Raw genomic sequence first — 21,616 nt, 5'->3', positions numbered from 1 at the left:
ATTATATTATATTATATTATATTATATTATATTATATTATATTATATTATATTATATTATATTATATTATATTATATTATATTATATTATACCAACCAATCAACTGCTGGTCTATCATCATTAAATTCAAAGGTTATTTAGAGGAAAAGTTCCCATATCAATCATTAAAATATAAATATATCAATACAATTATTTTAAATGGTCTAGCCCTCGAGTTAAATTAGACTTACTTATTCAATTGCACACTATAACACAAACAGGTAAAACCCTATATAAAAATTAACCTGTGCCTATGACAGGGTTCTATAGGGGAGGAGTTTATGTGAACAGCTCGTCTGGTGTCAGCTGCAAGAGAAGCGCTAAACTCTACATGGAGAATCATTTTAATAATCAAAGCAGGGAATGTTCTGCCAGTTCAGACAAGAGGTATGAAAGTTATTTATATTCATATGATGAAGTGATATAGGGCTTACTTATAACATTCGCTTTGTTATTAAAAGTGTGACGGTCACCACGAGATGTGGTCCAAAACACCTGTGCGTCAGGTGATGTTTGCGTCAGTGTCACTCATAGAAACACTTAAAACATTTCTGAAAATGTAATTTAAAGAAAATAATAATGAACTTATAACTTTACAGTTTCGTGGTTTTATGGCTTTCAGTTTTAGTAAAGTGTCCTTCTATTCTTCTTTTAAAGTATTCCCTAGGTAAACCAAGTGTTTAAATGTGTCTGTAGGGTAGACCAATATGGATTTGAGAGATCAGAGGATTTCAACTTTGAATCCAATGAGGAGCTAATGTCTGAGTATTTAGCTGTTGCCACTAGAAGGTCAAAGAAGTGGTCTAAACTTTTGCAGGGCACTGTGAAGGTGGAAAAGAATCTGAAAGGTGGGCATTAATATTTTATTACATTTTATATGTTTTTTACTTTTACTTTATACAACAACAACAACAAAAAATCCCTTTTGTGAATCATTTGGGGTTGCAGTGAAGCGATATGTAAGGAAGGGGGTTCCGTGTGAGCATCGCACTCAGATCTGGATGGCAGCTAGTGGAGCCCAGGACCAGTTGGAGAGGAACCCTGGGTACTATCAATCTCTATTAAAGGCTGAGCATGACCCTAAAATAGAGGAGATAATACGTGCCGGCAAGTTACTTCGCATGAAACCATATTTTATTTTAAAGTTTTATTCTAATTCAATCCTGAATAGAGATTGAACAGGTCATATTGGAAATAAAATACTTCTTAGACTCAATTTTGTTTCCCCAGATATGCACAGAACCTTCCCTGACAACATTCAATTCCGTGCCTCCTCCCAACCATGTTTACAAAAAGCTCTGTTTAATGTACTCCTGGGTTATGGACACCACAATAGGGATGTTGGTTACTGTCAGGTAGCTACATATGCCCTTTTACACATATGGCCACTGAAGTGTCACTTGAATTTGGGATGTATTGAACTTCCTACAGATGAGTATCTAAATCTATTGTTGTGTAAGGATATTAGTGAGTCAATTATAACAAGTGAGGAAGTAAGATCGTGTTGTAATTTTGTGGTGTTTACCCTGTCAATATTATGACTGAACCTGTTGTACCCGTCTCCATTCAAACCAGTATGCTCTACTGAAATGTATCCATATTGCCTTTTTAGGGAATGAACTTTATTGCTGGATACCTCCTTCTCATCACCAAAGATGAGGAGAAGTCATTCTGGTTAATGGATGCTTTACTTGGCAAGATCTTACCAGGTCTGTCACTTTTACCCACTATTGTATATACAATTTTACCGGGACTTCTTCAAAACATCATGAATAGATTAATCATTACATTAAGCAAAATTTGATTATTTGTCCCAACTTTGAAACAATTTTCTTTTTCAGGTGTCATGATGTATACCTTGTGTGGGGGACAATAATGTTATATATAAAATAACCAATTTAGGCTATTGTTGTATGTAATTTAACCCCAAATCTTGCCATTCATTAAAGGGATAGTTCACCCACTAATACAAATTCTGTCATCATTTACTCACCCTCATGTCTTTTTTAAACCTGTATGACTTTCTGTCTACTATTTTGAGAAATAGCTGTATAGTGTTTTTTAATTTTTTTCATACAGTTGAAGTGGTCACCAAAACTTTTTGGTTACCAACATTCTTCAAAATATCTTGTGTTCCATAGCAGAAAGGTTTTTATTTAATTACATTTATGGTGAATTATCCCTTTAACACTATAGATTAACATTGGTTAAATTAAACGTCAATGTAATTAATTCTCTGCAAATGTTTTAATAGTTTAAATAGTGCTCAAATCACCCAGCCACATACATATGAATCTGACATCTGAATATTCTGTTTAACTCATCTGTTTAACTCATAAATACTCATAATTAATTTTTTAAAATTTTTATTTAGACTATTACACATCAACTATGCTGGGGCTTAAAATGGATCACGAGGTGCTTGGGGAGCTTGTCAGGATGAAGGTTCCTGCTGTGTGGCAGGCCATGAATCGGCACAACGTAATGTGGACATTAGTGGTCTCCCGCTGGTTCATCTGCCTATACGTTGATATTCTTCCTGTAGAGGTGAGGATGAAAGTCAAAGGTTGTTCTTGGTGAAAAAAATGCAATCATAGAACAATTTTCTGACCAGTTTTATGTTTTGATGCCAATATTAAACGTAATGATCGGTAACTGTGTGCCTCTCTCAGACAGTGCTGAGAATATGGGACTGCCTTTTCTACGAGGGATCTAAGATCCTGTTCCGTGTGGCTTTGACGCTGATCGCTCATCATCAGAACCTCATCTCACAGGCACAGAGTCTCCCAGAAATCTGTGAGCGCTTCAAACAGATCACTCACGGGGAGTACGTAGAAGACTGCCATACATTCATGCAGGTACATTCTGTAGATTCTATTTATTCACAAACTAAGCTAATGCTTACAGATCTCTTTATATAATTATGTTCTGAAGGATATTTATTTGTCTTCTAACTTTAGCAAATCTTTATGGAACCAGGAGGTCTCTCCACGGCAACAATCACTAAACTCAGGAAGATGTGTAGACATCGCATTACTTCTGCCAAAAACCCCCCTTCACACTAAAAGGCGAACATGAAAATAAAGTTCTGGCTGCATGCAAGATACAGTGAGAAAAATAAGTATTTGAACACCCTGCTATTATGAAAGTTCTCCCACTTGGAAATCATGGAGGGGTCTGAAATTGTCATCGTAGGTGCATGTCCACTGTGAGAGACATGACATTTGACAGAGAGAAGAAAAAAAATCCAGAAATCACAATGTATGATTTTTTTAAAAACTATTTATTTGTATGATACAGCTGCAAATAAGTATTTGAACACCTGAGAAAATCAATGTTAATATTTGGTAAAGTAGCCTTTGTTACAGTGGCCAGTAGGTCATTGTCATGTTGGAAGACCCAGCCTTGACACATCTTCAATGCTCTGACTGAGGGAAGGAGGTTGTTCCCCAAAATCTTATAATACATGGCCCCGGTCATCCTCTCCTTAATACAGTGCAGTCGCCCTGTCCTATGTGCAGAAAAACACCCCCATAGCATGATGCTACCACCCCCATGCTTCACAGTAGGGATGGTGTTCTTGGGATGGTACTCATCATTCTTCTTCCTCCAAACATGTTTAGTGGAATTATGACCAAAAAGTTCTATTTTGGTCTCATCTGACCACATGACTTTCTCCCATGACTCCTCTGGATCATTGGCAAACTTAAGATGATTCTGGACATGTGCTGGTTTAAGCAGGAGAACCTTCCGTGCCATGCATGATTTCAAACCATGACGTCTTAGTGTATTACCAACAGTAACCTTGGAAACGGTGGTCCCAGCTCTTTTCAGGTCATTGACCAGCTCCTCCCGTGTAGTTCTGGGCTGATTTCTCACCTTTCTTAGGATCATTAGCCGCATTTCCACTGCAGGAACTTTACCCAGGAACCAGGAACTTTGGGTGGTACTCGGTGTGTTTTGACCGCAGAAACCAGGGTCTAAATGAAGTTCCGGGTAAATATTTCCCCCTCCAAACGGCCCTGCTCGCGAGGTAGTACTTTTTCAAAGTTCAGGAACTTTCGAGGGCGGGACTTGGGCGCTGAACATGCTGATTGGTTGAGCTCACGCAGTCAGCTCTCTGATAGGCAGCTATCAGTCTTGCTCTCTGTCTGATAACGCGCGTTCGTTTTAAGCCATCTCACGTTCAATGTCCGTAATAGCTGATAATAATATACATTGTCATTTTAAATCTAGCTTTACAAGCTTTCTGAATGCTAGTGCTCTTTTCTGTCGTTGTTAATTACCTCTTTAGTAAACCAGCAAAAGCAAACTTTGTAAACTTGGATATAGTGTCGTGCAAAAATGATTACTGTCCGTCACTGACTTGGAGGAGCAGTCACGCGCAGTCCTATATCACCGGACTAATTTGCCTAATCTTCACGGAACTTTAGATCGCGGTGGAAACGCAGACAGTTGCAGGTTTGGGGGGAAAAAAGTTCCTGTAAAAATGTTCCTGGTACAAATTGTTCCGGGTAATTTTGGTGGAAACGGGGCTATAGAGACACCAGTTGAGATCTTGCATGGAGCCCTAGTCCGAGGGAGTTTGACAGTCATGTTTAGCTTCTTCCATTTTCTGATTGCTCCAACAGTGGACTTTTTTTCTTGCCTGACAAGCCAGACCCTCTAGCCTGACGTGGTCATACTCAATTCTAGTCAGAATATGAGTCTGAAACTGCTCCATTTGGCTGTGATTACGGGGCGTGTTTCAACCGAACCAGGAAAGACATCAATTGGATAGATCTACAACCAATCAGAGCAATGAAGGGCATTACGTTAGTTGTCAAATGTCAACAGAGCTCAACTGCACTGTGTTGCCAAGGTTTTCTATGTCCGCGGGTTGAAGTGACTCTTATGTGATATATAGACCCATGAGTGCGAATTTTAGCAGGCAATCTTGCCAAAATAACACACATTTTACCCCCCAAACACCTTTTTTTTCCGGAGAACCCCCCCGAGAAGATTGTTTAGGGCTAGTAGTTGAAAGGGTTTTTTGTAAAAACTTGGCAACCCTGTCTGCAGGTGCGCTGGAATAAATGATCTTTGCCGGTGTTGTAAAAAAATAAAATAATTTAATGATACACAGAGTACTTACCCAACATGATCATCATTTTTGAGAGAAATAGTGAAGGTGAATGCATATACAAACAAGCTCTCCGTTTAAGATTCAAACAAATATAATCCAAGCCCCTTAGATGACATGCATGAGTACCTTACTGTTTATCATCTGTCCGTCATCGTCTAAAGCCTGCCCTCAGGATTTCATTTGCCCGAACAGTTTCTGTTCGGGGATAATTACTCCTCTATGGATCGAGTCCAGACCGAACTGCCCGACCTAAAAATGTTGTGGGCGGGGCTAAGTTTGGCTGGCATCCAGGCTACAGACCCACATCAAGATGTTTGGTCTGGAAACTCACCATTAACAGGGCTCAATTCGAGGGGCGGGATAAACAGTTGTCTTTCAAACTCCCTCTGCACACAAACTCAGAAGTGTATTGAGAGTTGCTAGACGACAATCGTGGCAGATTAGATTTGCTAGATTTCTAGGCTACCTTTTTTCACCAAGCTGCTTGGCAATTTCCCCGTAGCCCTTTCCAGCCTTGTGGAGGTGTACAATTTTGTCTCTAGTGTCTTTGGACAGCTCTTTGGTCTTGGCCATGTTAGTAGTTGGATTCTTACTGATTGTATGGGGTGGACAGGTGTCTTCATGCAGCTAATGACCTTAAACAGGTGCATCTAATTTAGGATAATACATGGAGTGGAGGTGGACATTTTAAAAGCGGACTAACAGGTCTTTGATGGTCAGAATTCTAGCTGATAGACAGGTGTTCAAATACTTTTTTGCAGCTGTATCATACAAATAAAGTTAAAAAATCATATATTGTGATTTCTGGATTTTTTTTTTTAGATTATGTCTCTCACAGTGAACATGCTACACTGTAAAAAAATTGTTGGTTTTTGTTGGTTTAACTTAAAAAATTAAGTAACCTGGTTGCCTTAAAATGTTGTGTTTATTGAACTTAAAAATTTGAGTTGATACAATGAAGGAAATTTGTTCAATAAATAGAAACTCAAAATATTTTTGTATCTGAACCACATAAAAAATGTGATAAATCATGAAAATAGCACTATTTGGCATGTTTCACTGTGTCATCAGAAATAAAACACACACAATTACCCAATATGCTTACAAAATCTTTTAATAATATTTTAATAAAGGTTGTCGAATCTCCAAAAATGTTCATTGTATTAACTCAAAATTTTAATTTCAATGAACTCAAAATTTTAAGGCAACCAGGTAACTTTTTTTCTAAATAATTTTTTTACAGTGTACTTGCAAAATAGCAGGGTGTTCAAATACTTATTTTCCTTATTTTCCTCCAAATATTTTTTATGTCAATAATTAATTATATGAAAGTTTAAGAAAAAAAAGGGGGTACACTTGTCTAAGTCCACAGCCTAAGCAATCGCTCTGCTCTTCTCCACTATGGTAACCCAGTATAATTTAAATGGTTCTAATTATTCCAACATAATTCAACATTAAACACTATTAAATAAAGTCTCCCCCTCATCTAATTTTGTCCAAAAAACACATAAAATAACACTTAAGTTCAACAATTTTACTCTTCTCATCAAGTCCCAAGCAACGCATGTTGGTAATTACAGTTTCAGCAAAAATCATGTTCAAGTACTTGATTGGTTCACATTAACCCCAAATAATTTAGTCTAGTAGACTGCACATTTAAGACAATTACATTAATCGAAAGCAAAGAAATCACGTTTAGAAGAGAAACACAATTTTGTTGCGTAGATCTAAAATAATACGATTACGTGAATTGGACCATGTGTGTTTTCCTTTTTTTTTCAGTGCAAGTTCTAAATAACAGCATTTATTTGAAAAAGAAATATTTTGTAACATTGTAAATTTCTTTAATGCTTTTGTTATTAATTGATGCATCCTTGCTGAACAAATGTGATGGATATTTTTAACTGAATACATGTTTTTTGCCTATTGCTTTGTTGTTTTACTATTACAATCGGTTTACTGTTCATATTTACTGTTTATGAAATGCAATGTTTAATTAATAGATATTTAGGAGGCAAACTCATCTTGTCTTTTATTTTTCATTTTATTTAGAAACTTAGAATCGCATTCCCTTAAAACAACATGAACTTCATAGCAATCAAGGCAACACTTTAATATCCACAACAACACCATTTATGCAGTCATTCCATATGAAGGCCCATCAGAAAGGAGAGAGATTCAGCCACCATATGATAAAGAACGTTTCTCTCAGTGCACTCAAGTTTGTAACAGTTAACCATTTACCTAGGTCTATAATAGTCTAAACCTACTTCAAGTTATTTGGAACTTCCTGTGTTAGTGTCAATTGTACCCTTTGTCCATCCAGTAGTGCAAAACTATAATATTTCCTCACTCTAGTAGAATTTCCCTTTTAACGCTTCTGAATGAGTGCAAATACAATGCTATATTGATGCAAGCAGGCTATATAGTTTTGATATGTAGTATGAGGTGGAAACTGAGCTATTTAGTGTTATTGAAGGGTGTTCTACTCTAGAAAGTGTATATTCCATTGAACATCAGTTGACAGTCACAAAGCAGATTTAGAAAGTTGTGAGCTAGATGTGGATTTTTTTTTTTTTTCATTAAAACATAGTACCTTATGAACATCTGACTCAAAACTATTATGCAGGGCTTTGTTGTCAACAAGAAGTGTTTTTTTTCTCCAATCTGGTGAATCCCAAATGCTGACCTGTCTTTTACAGTGTTTAACTCCTAATGTTAACTTTCAGCTGAAAAATTAAAAAAGGTAGTAAAGATCAGAAAGTAGTGTTAAATATTTAGTCCCTTTTAGACTGAGCAAGTAACAGTTAACAACATTATCAGCTCCCCTTAATCCTCCTATTTATATAAATAAACTCATGACATTAAATGTTAGAATCTGAGGTACCAAACCGTTTGTTCTCCATGTTTTCCAAGACCCAGATTAAGAATAAATGACAACAAACAACAGAGATTCTTCTACGTGAGCATAATCTAGTTCTTGGAAACAATACCTTAGCATGACCTAGACACATTTTTTTTTATCCCGTACTCTTATGTATGCATTATTTACTTTAAGTTTAACATTATCAAACAGAAAGTCCAGGAAACGCAAATCCACCTGAGCAGTGGCAACGTGAGACACCAGCAGAGGGCAGGGCAGGTTAAAAACTAGGCAGATGCAGTTGTAGTTGTTGTAGTGTTGTTGAGTCCAAATTAGAGCAGAAATCGGTGGTGTCAACACATCCTGGCTTAAAGACTACTGGAGGAGGGTTTAGATGGTCTGATAGCCTGCATGACTTCTGTTCCTGCCAATAAGGTAGGCCAGGATCACTATGAGCACTAGAACAGCCAAGGCAGCACCCACAATGATGGGAATCAACATGTCGTCCTCATCTAACTCACACTCCTCGGCTGGAACAGAGACAGAGCGAGAGGTGGGATGGGAGAGAGTGGCAAAAGAAAAATTAGAAACAGTTGCGGAAAATAACCTATTCGGTCAATCATATCAGTATTCCAGGATCTAAACTAATTATCATAATGTATGTACTTACACAAAGACAGCATTTTTAAAAAAATATAATTTTGATTATCATAGAAAATAGTTTAGAAAGAAAATGTACGTATGTATGTATGTATATATTTATATAAGTAGAAATATTTAGGTTATTAGAAAATGGTTAAAAAAATACATTCATTAGTAATATAGCTTTTATATAGCCGTTTTATTTCTGACACATACTGTAAGCAATAGACCAATCACAACAGACTGGGCTATCTGACCAATCAGGGCAGAGGAAGCTCTATGAATAGAGGGGTTTAGAGGGACTGAATCCTTTATCCAGCCGTTTCAGACACTGTGAGAAAAGAGCTGATGCTGCAATGTATATTATGAGAAAATTAAAGTGTTTTTGATTTTCAGACCTTGGATGCATGTAAACCTACTGCAGGAAAACTCCAAAACAAAATTAGGAACCTTTAAAATACCATAATATGGTCACTTTAAAGTTTCAGTAATTGTGTTATGCGTTATAGTTATTATAATATTATAGTACTTCAGGTTAAACTAAATTTTAAAAAAGTGCTGAATATTCTTTTTATAGTTTAATTTAAAAGTTTTTTCGTTCTAAAAACAAAAATGGTTTTAGTTAACTATAAAAAATCCTGGATGGGACTACTTTTCTTAGCATATAAACTACACTTGTGTGGACACTGTCAAAAGTTACCTGCTTTATCAGCTTCACAATGTTATGGCAACTAGGATTTTTATGTTGCCGAATCTGTGTTAAACACGGAACATTCCTTAAAGAATGAAAGAACAAAATTGAGAAAGGGTAAGAGAGAGAAAAGAGGAAAAAAAATACCTGCTCCAAAATCTCCATTGACACCAAAAGGTTGCACTTGAAGCTGGAAAGTGTTGAGAGAGAAGTCCTGTGTCACGCTCAAGGTTTTTTCCTTCTGACACATGTAAGAGTGGCCCAGTGTCCCCATCATGTAGTTCAGACTGGTATTACTGACAACAAGTCGCTCTAGGCAACAACAAAAAATACATATTTTCAGAGAACTTAATTAAAAACTACAACTTCAATGATACATGAGCTATTTAAAACTGACTTACCAGCCATATCAGGCAACGCAGCTGACAGCTCCAAACCACTAAGATGATATTTGTTTGATGTAGAATTCTGAAAAGCAATTCAATATATTCCATATGTGATGATGACAGCAGTATGGTCTGGGTAATTTATTGGGGGGCGGGGGGGGGGGGGGGGGGATAACTGTTATTTGGATTCGGCCAATTTCCTTCAGACTCTGAATCGGCCATGAAGAATCATAATTAGAGCATCTCTAGAAATAATAGGAGGAGATTCAAAACTTACTAAAGAGAAGCTGAACGTCAGAGTAATGTTCTCCTCAGTCAGTTTTAGAGTTGCATAGTCTGGGGCACAGGATCCAGAGAATTTAATCAGGTTTGGATGCAGGTTCAAGACCTCGTGGACAGTCTAAAAAGCGAAGTGTGTTTACATTTAGATTAAATTTAGAAATGAGGACCATTTCATTACTCTGAATTAATTGCATACATATCCCTTTATCCCAGACAATCCCTTTATTTACATAACTCATGGAACTTTAATAACAGCAGTATATAATGGCATTTGTCATAGAAATAAAGCATACAGGTGTCCTATCTCTATGTGCCATTTTGGGATCAATAGTTCAACAAAAAATGAAACTTTTGTGATTATCTACTCACACTCATGTTATTTTAAATATTTTTGTTATCCACAAAGCAGAAAAGAGGCAGAATATGTCAAGCTACTTTTGACCCATTAAGGTATGTGCCATATAGTACCTTGCCATGAGAGCTTGAAATAAAGCTTATGTTGAGTTGCAGGCCCATTCGTGCCAAGAGACAGACAGTGTCATTGGTGTTGGTGACATTGTAGTTGCCCCGCTCGGGAAGGCCGGGGGTTGCAGGAGAGGCCGGAGGAGAGCTGGTTTCATGGGCGACCACAGTGGGTGATACATCAGTGGTAAAAGTTTGTTGTATAGTTAGAGCTGCAATAAAAACGTATGTGTTGTAGCATTAGTTGAGGTTAAATGTGTACGCAGTAAGTTTGTGTTAAATACTTTGCTGAACAAACCTATTTATTTTGTAATTGTTTATTTTGTTAACATTAATATTAGTAATGCATTATCATTGTTATTTTGACGACAACAAGGTGGCGCCCTCACCCGTTCACTGATATAATTAATCTTAATTTCAAGTATGTTTCTCATTTCTTAAAGTGTAAAAGTTTTTTAATTGGCAAAAAGTATCTGGGTCCACCTTAAAAAGTGTAGAAGAGGGTAGCAACGTCAAATACACGATGTAGTGATTTTCAATAACAAAATAGTTTTACAAGTCATGTCTGTTAGCAAGTAAAAAATATAAGTAACGTTAATTTTCAGCTTTCCTTACAGCAGGCCTACTTAAGCAAAGTATTGTCAGGAATAAACATTAGGCTATTTAAAGGAAAACAAAAAGATTTTAAAATGAAAGAAAACCCCCACAGAGCGTATTTTATAAATACATGGATTGGTTTATTCTGATTTATTAATCACTTGAATAATTAATTTAAAAAAATAACCAGACCAAAGTCCCGCTGCACAAAATACACTAATTACGTTATATTAAAATCAAACTTACCTAACAGCAGGCTAAAAATTGCCCCGACGGGCATGTTTTGTTTGCGGATGATGGGGATCATGTTTCTCGCCAAAGTAAATCAAAACACACTCGATACAAAAACAGATGATGATACCAGACTGTGCAATCTGCGTCTTCAATGGGCTCTTCAGATAATTCTCGTTATTAAATTCTCGGCGCAGACGTATACGGTCGGTTTGAGCTGCCCCTGTGCCAAATCTACATCTGATAAACGCAGCAGGTCAGATTTGTTTAGTTTCTCGTAACCGCAGTAGGAAACGCCACCGTCATGTCATGTGAGCGACTGCTACGATCACGCAACTTCAGCAACGCGCATGCGCATGTTTTTCTTGTTTTTAATTTTAAATTTAATTTATAAACAAAACAAAAATAAAATTTGAACAAAACGAAGACCCACCTTGCCTCGAACAATACTGATAATAAATAAACTAAAGAATAAAATTGTATTAGGCCTACATATTTGCACGATATTTCGTGATTTGTCACATTTTATAGATACTGTATTTCAGTGAATGTGCTGATGTATATTCCCCGGATAGTCAGTGAGTCATGAAATAATTTACTTAAAGCTTTTAATTGTGTAATTGAATAACTGCAATGGGCAATAAAAAACGACTGCAAAAGATAAACGACTGCTTTTGCATTTTATTTTGACATGGTTTAAAATGAGTCATGTCGACAAATTAGTAATTGCTTGCTGTAGGATTATGCTTCCTGTGGTTAAGCTGCATATACAATTTGTGAAATATGGTGGAAAAAATATAGATGCTATGCTACATTTAGCAGCACGCATAAGAGGCCTACTTAAATGAATGATGTAAAGAGATGAAGAATGGAATGAGGATGCATGTGACTGAAGTGTCACATTACAGAGACAATTTACAAGGAGGCTTAAGATTTTAGGACCATTCCAGAATGTCATCACAGAAGTGTGACACCTGATCTTTTGCCCTTTTACTTGCAAATTGCAACGGTAGCCTATACTGAAAGAGCCTGATATGATGATCTGATGAAATGAATCTAACACTGGGGAAAAAAATATATAAGCCGGCCCTACAGTACACTGAATCATGTGGCATGTCACTCTATATGAAGTATGTTGTCAAGGTGGAATCTGTCTTTAACAGTAAATATTTTTTATACAATATTTATTTAAAAAAAACAGCAAAAAAAAGTAATGTGCAGCAAATATTGTAATGAATAAAAATAAAATGTAAAAATCTATCTGCCATTATTATTGAACCTTGCTAAAAATATTCTAAATTGAACTTGTCTTGGGCTAGTGATTAAAAAACCAACATACAAAACCACACCAATAGCAAATGCAAAACAGCAGGGGGCACAACATGCATCAACTACCATGTCATTTGTAACTTGCTATGCATTTTTTTTTAATAATAAAAAAATCTTTATTTTTATATAAATTACAGGTGAAAGTTTATGATTTCTGTTCTGAAAATGTTGACTGGTCCTAAGCTGTTTGAACAAAATAATTTCCTGGAGGGAAAATGTTTTATTAAAAATGTGTTAACAGCCCAATTAAGTGTTAAAATGGAAACAACAAATTTAACAGATAGTGGTTGTGGAGCAGGAGTAACCTGCAATATTGGTGAAACACAAAACTGTTTGCGTGAGGGTCTAAAAATACACAGGAAATGTCGGTGAGACTTTTTTGAGATGAGAGGACAAGAGACTCTTTGGTGGAGGCAGTGGTTGTCATTCACTAGAACAGAAAACTCAGGGCTAGGGCCACTTCCTGTTAGGTAAAAGTTGAGAGTAGAAGCAATCAAAACAGAAAGGCTAAAAACTGTTGCACATCACTTACAGGCCAAGCAACAGGAAGTAACGGCATCCACAGAAATATAGTTTCAGGGAATGTTATGGAAATGAGCAGGACAAGCACTCTGTTGTTCTTGGCCACATATGTGTCCTCTGCAGGTAAAATTTATCTTGCTCTTTACATATTTGTTGCACAGGGTGTCATATATCTAGAACATTTTGTAGGTTTACTGTATGGCTCTCAGTGGTTGTGAAATATGTACTTGTCATTGTCTAGAGTAAGTGTTTAGAAATTGAATATTAGATATTTTTTTGAGTGTGTTTTAAGTTTAAGTTTTATAAGTTTTGAGTGTGCGTCTCCTATAAAGAAAGATTGGGGTCAAACATCTTTTCATGCGGCCATTTTAGTTTCCATGTACAACCAGCGAGACTTGTAGCATGACATGTAACAAGTTTTAAGTGATGCTTGTGTTTGCAACATAATGTTTAAAAAGATGAAGGCTTTCCAGTAGTGCTATGATGTAACTGTCATCTTCATACCTAAATGCTGTTTCCTGAGATTAAAAAAACAAGGATTCAACAAAAGCAACTCTGTAACCTACACTCTCTTTTTGCGAAACCTTAAGTCAAAATTGAAAAGATCAGTTATGGAGGCGTTTGAAAGTCAGCAACATTAACGAGCGCTTAGACACACCAAGTATAGGATGCTTTTTATTTCCCATATTTCATTTTACATATATAATAATTAGCAAATAACTATTAAAATAATTAAAATATTTTCATGTATTATTATTTATATTGTATGTGTAGTGGTTGTTATAATTATTATTTTATACTAAAACAAATACAGCAACAAAACATGCACAAGCCAATTATGTATTCATTAATATATAATTAGGCCATTTAAATAATTATTTTTAATTATGGAATGAAAGTTTTATAAAAGGAGACAAATGTTTTGAAATCTGCTTGCAAGTTTGAGGCAACAGAGAGATGATAGATAACCCTTACATATAAGTTTTGAATGTACATCCGATTTAGCCCAAATTCAAATCCACTTCTACTTTCGGTCAATTGGAAAGAACTGCAAAATCGTTGAATCTGTTGTATATAACAATCCTCTCAATACAGCCTAATTAATACAACTATAGCTCATTTTATTAATTCATCATAGTTATAGGGTCTTATAATTATGAAGCCTAAATCTTTTTCATTACCGATTTTAAATTCGCAATCTATCATTCTTTTATATGAAAATGAAGCAACAAAAAAACAGCTTATATATGAATGCATTAGTGATACCTGCATAAAAATGTACTGCATACAACTCCTTGTTTTTTGCATGCAATGAACTTGCAGAAAAAATATAGTTTGTGCCACTAAAGCATGTGAAATGTGTGTGGTCAGTTTGCTAATCTTCATCCACCGGCCCCCATGAACACCTATTTGATCTGCAGTGATGCAACAGGGTCTTCAATGTTTTGTGCTCATTCTTGCACTCAACTAGACCCATGCACAGAAACCACCAAACTAGATTACACACACACATTTAAACAGAGATCATAGCGAGACAGGTAGAGGAGTTTGGGCCTCTAACAGGATGGCATGAGTGCAGGTTTTTTCATAAAGGACTGTTTTTTGAACTACTCAATGATCTTAATGTAGAAATAAATGACGGAGGAGATTGAGGAATTCGACTCTTAAATATGCACGAATTGTCTAAAACCAAACAAGCAGTTTGAGATCACAGTACATGCACATAATACAATGTTGACAAAGCTATGTGCATATATAATGCATGTTTCAGTTACTTTCTTTTAATGCATTTATCTAACCATTATCTACCTATCCGAAACATTATTAATATATATTTCAAAAGTATAGTGGCGTGGTGGGTTGACTAGACCAATGTTTATTCGGTATAGGAGAGTCCTGATTGCATTACCTAAGACTACATAATTATTTCAATGTTGTTTTTATTTGTCGTTATGCTTGTATTATTAGTGCAGGTATGTCTTAACATCTTTAAGAGATTATTAAAGTCAAAAGTAATTGATTAAAGTTAAATATCAAGTTTGATATTAAAATTTGTCCATAAAACCTTGGTAAATGAATAGATTTGTAAAGGTTTACAAATCTATTAATTTGTATATGATAGAAATCCATATACACCCCCCAGCTTTTGTTGTTTAGTTGATTTTTGGCTCTTTGCCGATTTTTCCTTTTTGTCTTATAGTTATGGCAAACCGGTGCATAGTTTGATTTTCATATACACATACATATTTCACATACATATACTAAGTTATTTCAAACTACACTGGCGAGTAATTATGTTTTATTATGTAATTTTTTTTTGTGCCCAAGTCTAGATGTCTAGAATTATTTTGTCTTGTTTATAAGAAAGTCGATGGCATATTGAGGAGTATTATTCTGTTAATGTTCCATAGCGTGTGTACTGTTAAAACGCCGTCTATAATACTTAGAGTAAAATGTGTTACAATAAGCTCGATTTTGATCGAAATACATTTTATCTGGTCTCAGTGGTTTGTCTGTAAAGTTGTAAAGCCAGTTTGAATTCTATTCATCCAGTCTGATAATCGATGAGTTTAAGTGTTAGATATTTTCTAGCAGATCATTTGTCTGCCGCTATTGGGATGCCCTGGATTAAACCCACATTTAAATATGTTTTGCAAGAATTAATATGAGAGAAAGTCTTTGTATATTCATCAGTGACTCCAGAACTAGAAATGAAAGCCTTGGGATAGGGAAATTATTAATTACCTCAAAATTAAATTAACCTCTTAATGCAATCTAAATATATAAAATGTTCTCTTTCTGGCGGTTTAAGCTCTAGCGCTTCTCATAAATTGACTGTTTCTCTAATTCTCCCATTATTTTATTATTTATTGTTTTTTTAACATTACAAAACCAACTACGTTGGGAAAGGAGACAAGCATTTCAAAACATTGATAAATAAGAAGAGTCACTAAAGTTTTAGCTGTGTACTTGCTTTATGAGTCTTTTAAAATGGTTTGTTCTATTCACAGAGGCCTCTCTGAGCGACCCAACAAATTGTTATATTTTAGATGTTTTTCTCCTGCTGTATTCTATCATTTTCACTGCTCTCTACTTCCGAGAGAAGGTAAGTTTTGATCTAAAATGCACAGTTTGTTCCAAGTGAAGAAATGCACCTCACGTTTAACCACTATCCTGTGTTCGCCTTGTGTGGCTTAGTTTACAAAGGAAGGGCCTGTTCCTCCAGAGCCTGAAACCACGGCCCGTAACCCCAATGAGCCTGTCTATACAGTGAGTTATCATTAATTCATATCTCCCAAATTGAAGTTCATGTTCAAACATAAGTTTTTTTTTATTGTTTTGTTTGGACGGGTTTTGCTATATTTGTGATGTGCTTTGTTCTTATGAAATTCTGAAAAAAGAGGTATTAAGTTGCCTTTTACTTTTCTATAATCAGAAACGTTCTTTAAACAATAAGTGTTACTTTTCGCTATCTGTTGCGTTTCATCTCAAGCTACATAAATGGTCTTTTTGGCACCCCTAAAAGACTAACAGTCAGCTATTTTAAAGAACACAACAACACTTAAAGGGGTGATGATGTTGAATTGAGAAATCAACTTTCCCTTGAGCCTTGGATATTTAAAAGGTCATGCTAATATAAGAATATCCTGTAAGCTTCAGAGCTGAAAACTTCCTTGTTAGTAAAAGAAAAGCTTTTAAAGACTCCAGGCGCAGAAAACGAGAATCTCTAATAAATGACGTATTAGAAGTGGAAAACGCCGCCTCTATGTGTACGCTGCTCCTGTAGCCCCACCCACCGACTCTTGGAGCTAAACTGATCACGTTACAGAGCAATAAACACGCCGAAGATAGCAAGATAATCGTTTGTAAACAAGACACAGGTCGACAATTTGCAGACATATTGAGATTAAAACACAATGCTGTGCCTTCTACATTGTATAAGACAGAAGTGTTGCAGCACACTTATGGGAGTAAAACATGTTTTTTTATATTCGAAAGTAGCTATTGCATTGTTACAGATTGTATAGATATTATGTGTGCGTGACGTGTCTAACAAAGCATACCAGCATGCTGTCACAGGTTGGAGAATCCCTTATTTGTTTGTTCATTGCGAGACGAGACCCCCAGGGCTCGCAAAGCCCAACGTCCCAGGGCTGTATGTGTTTTTCAGACGGGCTACCGAAACGTTAGCATGTAAGCAGGCCGGTGAATCTTAAATAGTGAAATAACATTTATTTCTTGATCTCCGTTGCGTTTGAAGATTGTGCGCGCATGCGTGTGTGTAGTAAATCAAAACAAAAAAATCAATCATGGGTGGATGAGAGATAAATCATTGTGTTTGCTTGATAAATACGTTTTGAGACTGAGCCCTGTCAGATAATTATTCCGGCAGCTTTCAAAACAATCCCTCCCTCATGTGAACTCCTGACAGGGGAGCAGAAGCTCAATAAATACACAAATTTTCTCCAATCCTAGCCGTGGGCGTTTACTTCTAAGTCTCTTCAGTGCCGCACGCCCATCAAAACCGAGCATTTTGGAGAGAGCCTCAAAACCAGTGTAGAAAATAGCCTATTACTTATTTGTTAGGATGTTTTTGAATGTAAAAACCATGCGAACGCCATAAGTTGACTTCAGACAACAGTATAACAATTTTAAAAAGCCAGTTCATGACACCTTTAAGTTTTTGTGATGTATTTTTAATATTTAAAGACACAATAAAGTGATAAATAATAGCAGTGTTAATGTTTTGTTGTCGAGTTATTTGGATCCTAACAGAAAATATTTGCTATGGTTACAACCAGGCTAATGTGATAGGCCTATCTGTTCTCTGTAGATTATTTTTACTTCCAACTAAAATTATGAGCCCTGACTAAATTATCTAACATTTGTGGTTAATGAATAGGAAGGGTGGGGAAGTGAATATAAATACTTAAATGTAAAAAATATATGCAGTAGGCCTACATTTAGGCCCCATGCCTTCCAAAAAGAGGAAGATCCTTTGAAGAATAGGGGTAACCAGCAGTTGATGTTCAGGATGAGTAAATGATAACAGAATTTTCATCTTTTGCCTTTTGCCTGCGTTTTCATTAGCCTACATGCACGCACACATTAAACATTAAAGGTATATATGGTTTAACTATATTTAAATATCTACTTAAATGACAACATAATCATATTTATTTTGACATAATGTGACAATTACAAAAACACTAAGCTAGGCCCACCTAAGAATGACCCGAATAAGAATGACTTCATACAAAATGTGCGTGTTGTATTTCTTAGGACTTGGATCTGCCTCAGATGAGTTCCGAATATCAGCAACTGGATAGACCGGTGAGATTTTTTTATTTCTATTATTATTATTTTTTAAATATTTTTTTATGTAGGTTTATAGTATTTTTTATCTATAGTGCATTATTTAAATGTAAAATTTCATTTTTTTTAAAGAAGAGAATTTGGTTTTTAGATGCCTAGCTAACTACATCTACCCAATATCAACATATTTCAGATTAGAAGACGGGAGCCAGAGACACATTATCAGGTAATAACCACTCGTCAGAAAGGACGTGTATCAGATCGTAAAACGGTCTGATAAAACAGATCAAATTAGCCAGATAAAAGTTACTTACATTTCATGGTAAATTAGCCCGACAGTTTTAATCCCCGCTGCCCTCCTGTGGTTGTTTACAGTTGTGCACTTACATTTTTAATCGTCCCTCAATGGTGGATGTTGTATTTTCTAGGAACTGAGAGGACCAAGAAATGATGAATACCAGGAAATAAGACCTAAAGGAAACAAAGTAAGTACAATCCCACAAATATGCAAAAAAGAGTGTGGGTTATGTTGGGTAGGAATTGATTTCAGTGTGAGTCTCACCCAATAATGAGGCATATCATCCTTACTATGCTCAGTTGGCAAATCGTATTAAGTATTAATTTTCTATTCCTACATTTTGCAGCCTCGCAAAGCCAAGAAAAAAACTGATGAGGTAATGTACCAATTCTTTTTAAACATTTAGTTTGATATACTTCAATGACATTCATAATTCTTTTAACATAAAAGCACCTTTTTAGGGCCACCTTGTATATTGCATTATATATGTATGTACCAAATTTTAGCTAGTTTCTCCTATTTTACTCCCTATGTTTATTGTCTGTTATATGTTCTAGGACTAGGTAATCACAAATTGCACTGCTTGGTAGTTTTTTTTAACGGAATGCTGTTTTGTGAAAAGCCAAACTTCATCAGTTTATGTTATTGGTTTATTCCTTTAAAGGCTCGAACAGGGAGAAAAAGGGAAGCAGCCGAGGCTGTGGAGATGGAAACGTTTCCCACATCACACAATTAACACACAGCACAAACTTTTATATCAGGAGCAACTTGTTATATCTTCCAACTAACAGATAAATTCTTTATTGTATTGTATTGTGGATGGGTTTATGTGTCTTGCTAATCCCGTTCAAAAGTTGGGGATCAGTAAGATTATTATTTTTAAAAGAAACGAATACTATAATTCAGCATGGCTGCATTATGTAGTCATAGCCTAATGGTAAGAGAGTCAGACTGGTAACCCAAAGTTTGTGGTTTTGATTCTCAATACTAGCAGGAAATGACTGAGGTGCCCTTGAGCACGGCACCTAACTCCCAATCACTGCCTGTTTCCAAATTAAATGGTCACTGCCCACTGCTCCGGGTGTTTGTGCATTAACTTGGAAGTGTTAAATGCAGGGGACAAATTCAGAGTATTTGTTACATACTTGGCCTTCACATGTCACTTTCAATTTTAAATTTATTAAAAAGTGACAGTAAAGACATTTGTTAAAAAGATTAAAGGGTTAACTTTGGGTTCACCCAAAAATGAAAATTCTGTCATTAATTACTTACCCTAATGTCGTCCGACACTCGTAAGACCTCCATTTATCTTTGCAACACAAATAAAGATATTTTTGTTATAATCCAATGGCTCAGACAGGCCTTCATTGACACCAATGTCATTTCCTCTCTCAAGACCCATAAAAGGCACTAAAGATGTCGTTACAAAGCCCATCTCACTACAGTGGTTCTACAATAATTTTATGAAGCGACAAGAATAGTTTTTGTGTGCAAACATTTTTTTTTTTTTATTAAATAACGACATATATGATGGACCGATTTGAAAACACAGCTTCATTAAGCCTTGAAGCATTTTGAATCATCATATCGATTCATGATTCGGACTTTGGCGATCCAAACCGCTGATTCGATACATTGATTTATTAAGCTCCGAGGCTTTACCAAGCTGTGTTTTTAAATTGGCCTATCACTATATAAGTCATTATTTTATTTTACTTTTTTTTTTGCGCTTCATTCTCGTCACTTCATAAAATTATTGTAGAGCCACTGTAGTGAGATGGGCTTTGTAACGACGTATTTAGTGCCTTTTATTGTTTTTGAGAAAGGAAATGACATTGGTGTCAATGAAGGCCTTTCTGAGCCATCGGATTTCAAAAAAAAAATCTTCATTTGTGTTCCGAAGATGAACGGAGGTCTTACGGGTGTCGATCGACATGAGGGTAAGTAATTAATAACAGAATTTTCATTTTGGGGTGAATTAACCCTTTAAGTGTTCAAAAGATTAATATTTCAACAACACAGCTTTTTTCAACATTTATAAGTTTCCTGTGGACCACAGCATATTAGTATGATTTCTGACGGATCATGTGACACTGAAGATAAGTAATGGCTTTAGCTTTTCCTACGCAGAAATAATTAACATTTTTAAACATTATTAAAATAGAAGATAGTCATTTAAAATGTTTAATGTTTCAGAATATTTCTGTTTTAATGCATTTTTAATCAAATCATTAAATCAAATAATAACAAATAATTAAAAAAAATGTATAATCTTTCCGACCCCAAATGTTTGAACAGTAGTGAGTGTGATGTGTGTGTGTATGCAATTTTTGGTTGCATTAGACAAGAGGATCTTGTATGTTTAAGGGATAGTTAACCTAAAAATGAAAATTGCACCATGGCTCTTCCAAGCATTAAAATGGCAGTGAAATGGCAGCCTAAAAGTCCAAAAAGTGTATCAACCTATTATAAAAGTCATCCACACGGCTCCGGTGGGTTAATAATGGCTTTCTGAGGCGAATCAGTTAGTTTTTGTAAGAAAAATATCCGTATTTAACACATTATAAAGTAAAATATCTAGCATCCAACAGACCGCTTTCAGTATTCAGCTTACAAAAAACCCTTAAAATATGCACTATGTAGTAGCTATATTTGCAGTTAAATAGCCAAAAACCTCTAGGCCAGTGTCAGTGTTATATTTTGTTCAGTTGAGTTCTTATACAATACCCCAAATGTAACCATTTGTAAATTGTGATATTTTAACCAGGGAGCCGGGATGTCTGAGCATAGCGCCTGAGGGAGTCACCTGTCAATTGCGTCATATCTGCGGTTT

General features: G+C 35.7%; 3 protein-coding genes across 4 annotated transcripts; 2 read left to right on the top strand and 1 right to left on the bottom strand.

Annotated features, from left to right (window-relative positions):
* The first annotated feature begins 329 nt into the window (after positions 1-329).
* grtp1b (growth hormone regulated TBC protein 1b) lies at positions 330-7,765 on the top strand. Of its 2 annotated transcripts, none has more exons than XM_067444171.1 (8): positions 330-426; positions 736-887; positions 988-1,146; positions 1,270-1,394; positions 1,652-1,748; positions 2,414-2,586; positions 2,712-2,866; positions 3,000-7,765. In XM_067444171.1, the coding sequence occupies exons 1-8, from the start codon at positions 371-373 to the stop codon at positions 3,115-3,117; spliced, it is 1,035 nt and encodes a 344-aa protein (XP_067300272.1). In that variant the 5' UTR covers positions 330-370; the 3' UTR covers positions 3,118-7,765. The 2 variants fall into 2 exon arrangements, with proteins under 2 accessions (XP_067300272.1, XP_067300271.1); XM_067444170.1 differs by having other exon boundaries at positions 2,712-2,897.
* On the bottom strand, positions 7,190-11,649 carry lamp1b (lysosomal associated membrane protein 1b). Its single transcript, XM_067444172.1, has 6 exons — positions 11,334-11,649; positions 10,497-10,702; positions 10,024-10,146; positions 9,762-9,828; positions 9,508-9,672; positions 7,190-8,557 (listed from the first exon to the last, which is right to left on the bottom strand). The coding sequence occupies exons 1-6, from the start codon at positions 11,392-11,394 to the stop codon at positions 8,418-8,420; spliced, it is 762 nt and encodes a 253-aa protein (XP_067300273.1). The 5' UTR covers positions 11,395-11,649; the 3' UTR covers positions 7,190-8,417.
* A 1,442-nt stretch (positions 11,650-13,091) lies between these two features.
* On the top strand, positions 13,092-20,062 carry cd247l (CD247 antigen like). The gene is made up of 8 exons (XM_067445071.1): positions 13,092-13,292; positions 16,181-16,275; positions 16,368-16,439; positions 18,453-18,503; positions 18,679-18,711; positions 18,914-18,970; positions 19,130-19,159; positions 19,448-20,062. The coding sequence occupies exons 1-8, from the start codon at positions 13,235-13,237 to the stop codon at positions 19,517-19,519; spliced, it is 468 nt and encodes a 155-aa protein (XP_067301172.1). The 5' UTR covers positions 13,092-13,234; the 3' UTR covers positions 19,520-20,062.
* The last annotated feature ends 1,554 nt before the right edge of the window (positions 20,063-21,616 follow it).

Source organism: Pseudorasbora parva, chromosome 5, assembly GCF_024679245.1.
Source record: "Pseudorasbora parva isolate DD20220531a chromosome 5, ASM2467924v1, whole genome shotgun sequence".
NCBI classification, from domain to species: domain Eukaryota; kingdom Metazoa; phylum Chordata; class Actinopteri; order Cypriniformes; family Gobionidae; genus Pseudorasbora; species Pseudorasbora parva.
This window is presented reverse-complemented; position numbering and strand designations above follow the sequence as displayed.

Excerpts from the sequence above, each read along its gene's own strand:
- grtp1b (XM_067444170.1), top strand. The coding sequence starts at position 371 with ATGGAGAATCATTTTAATAATCAAAGCAGGGAATGTTCTGCCAGTTCA. Across the intron at positions 1,147-1,269 it reads AGAGGAGATAATACGTGCCG|ATATGCACAGAACCTTCCCT; the intron begins GCAAGTTACTTC and ends TTGTTTCCCCAG. Across the intron at positions 2,898-2,999 it reads ACTGCCATACATTCATGCAG|CAAATCTTTATGGAACCAGG; the intron begins GTACATTCTGTA and ends TTCTAACTTTAG.
- lamp1b (XM_067444172.1), bottom strand. The coding sequence starts at position 11,394 with ATGATCCCCATCATCCGCAAACAAAACATGCCCGTCGGGGCAATTTTT. Across the intron at positions 10,147-10,496 it reads TTTCAAGCTCTCATGGCAAG|ACTGTCCACGAGGTCTTGAA; the intron begins GTACTATATGGC and ends TTCGCTTTTTAG. Across the intron at positions 8,558-9,507 it reads CAATGGAGATTTTGGAGCAG|CCGAGGAGTGTGAGTTAGAT; the intron begins GTATTTTTTTTC and ends TCTCTGTTCCAG.
- cd247l (XM_067445071.1), top strand. The coding sequence starts at position 13,235 with ATGGAAATGAGCAGGACAAGCACTCTGTTGTTCTTGGCCACATATGTG. Across the intron at positions 18,712-18,913 it reads AGCCAGAGACACATTATCAG|GAACTGAGAGGACCAAGAAA; the intron begins GTAATAACCACT and ends TGTATTTTCTAG. Across the intron at positions 18,971-19,129 it reads TAAGACCTAAAGGAAACAAA|CCTCGCAAAGCCAAGAAAAA; the intron begins GTAAGTACAATC and ends TACATTTTGCAG.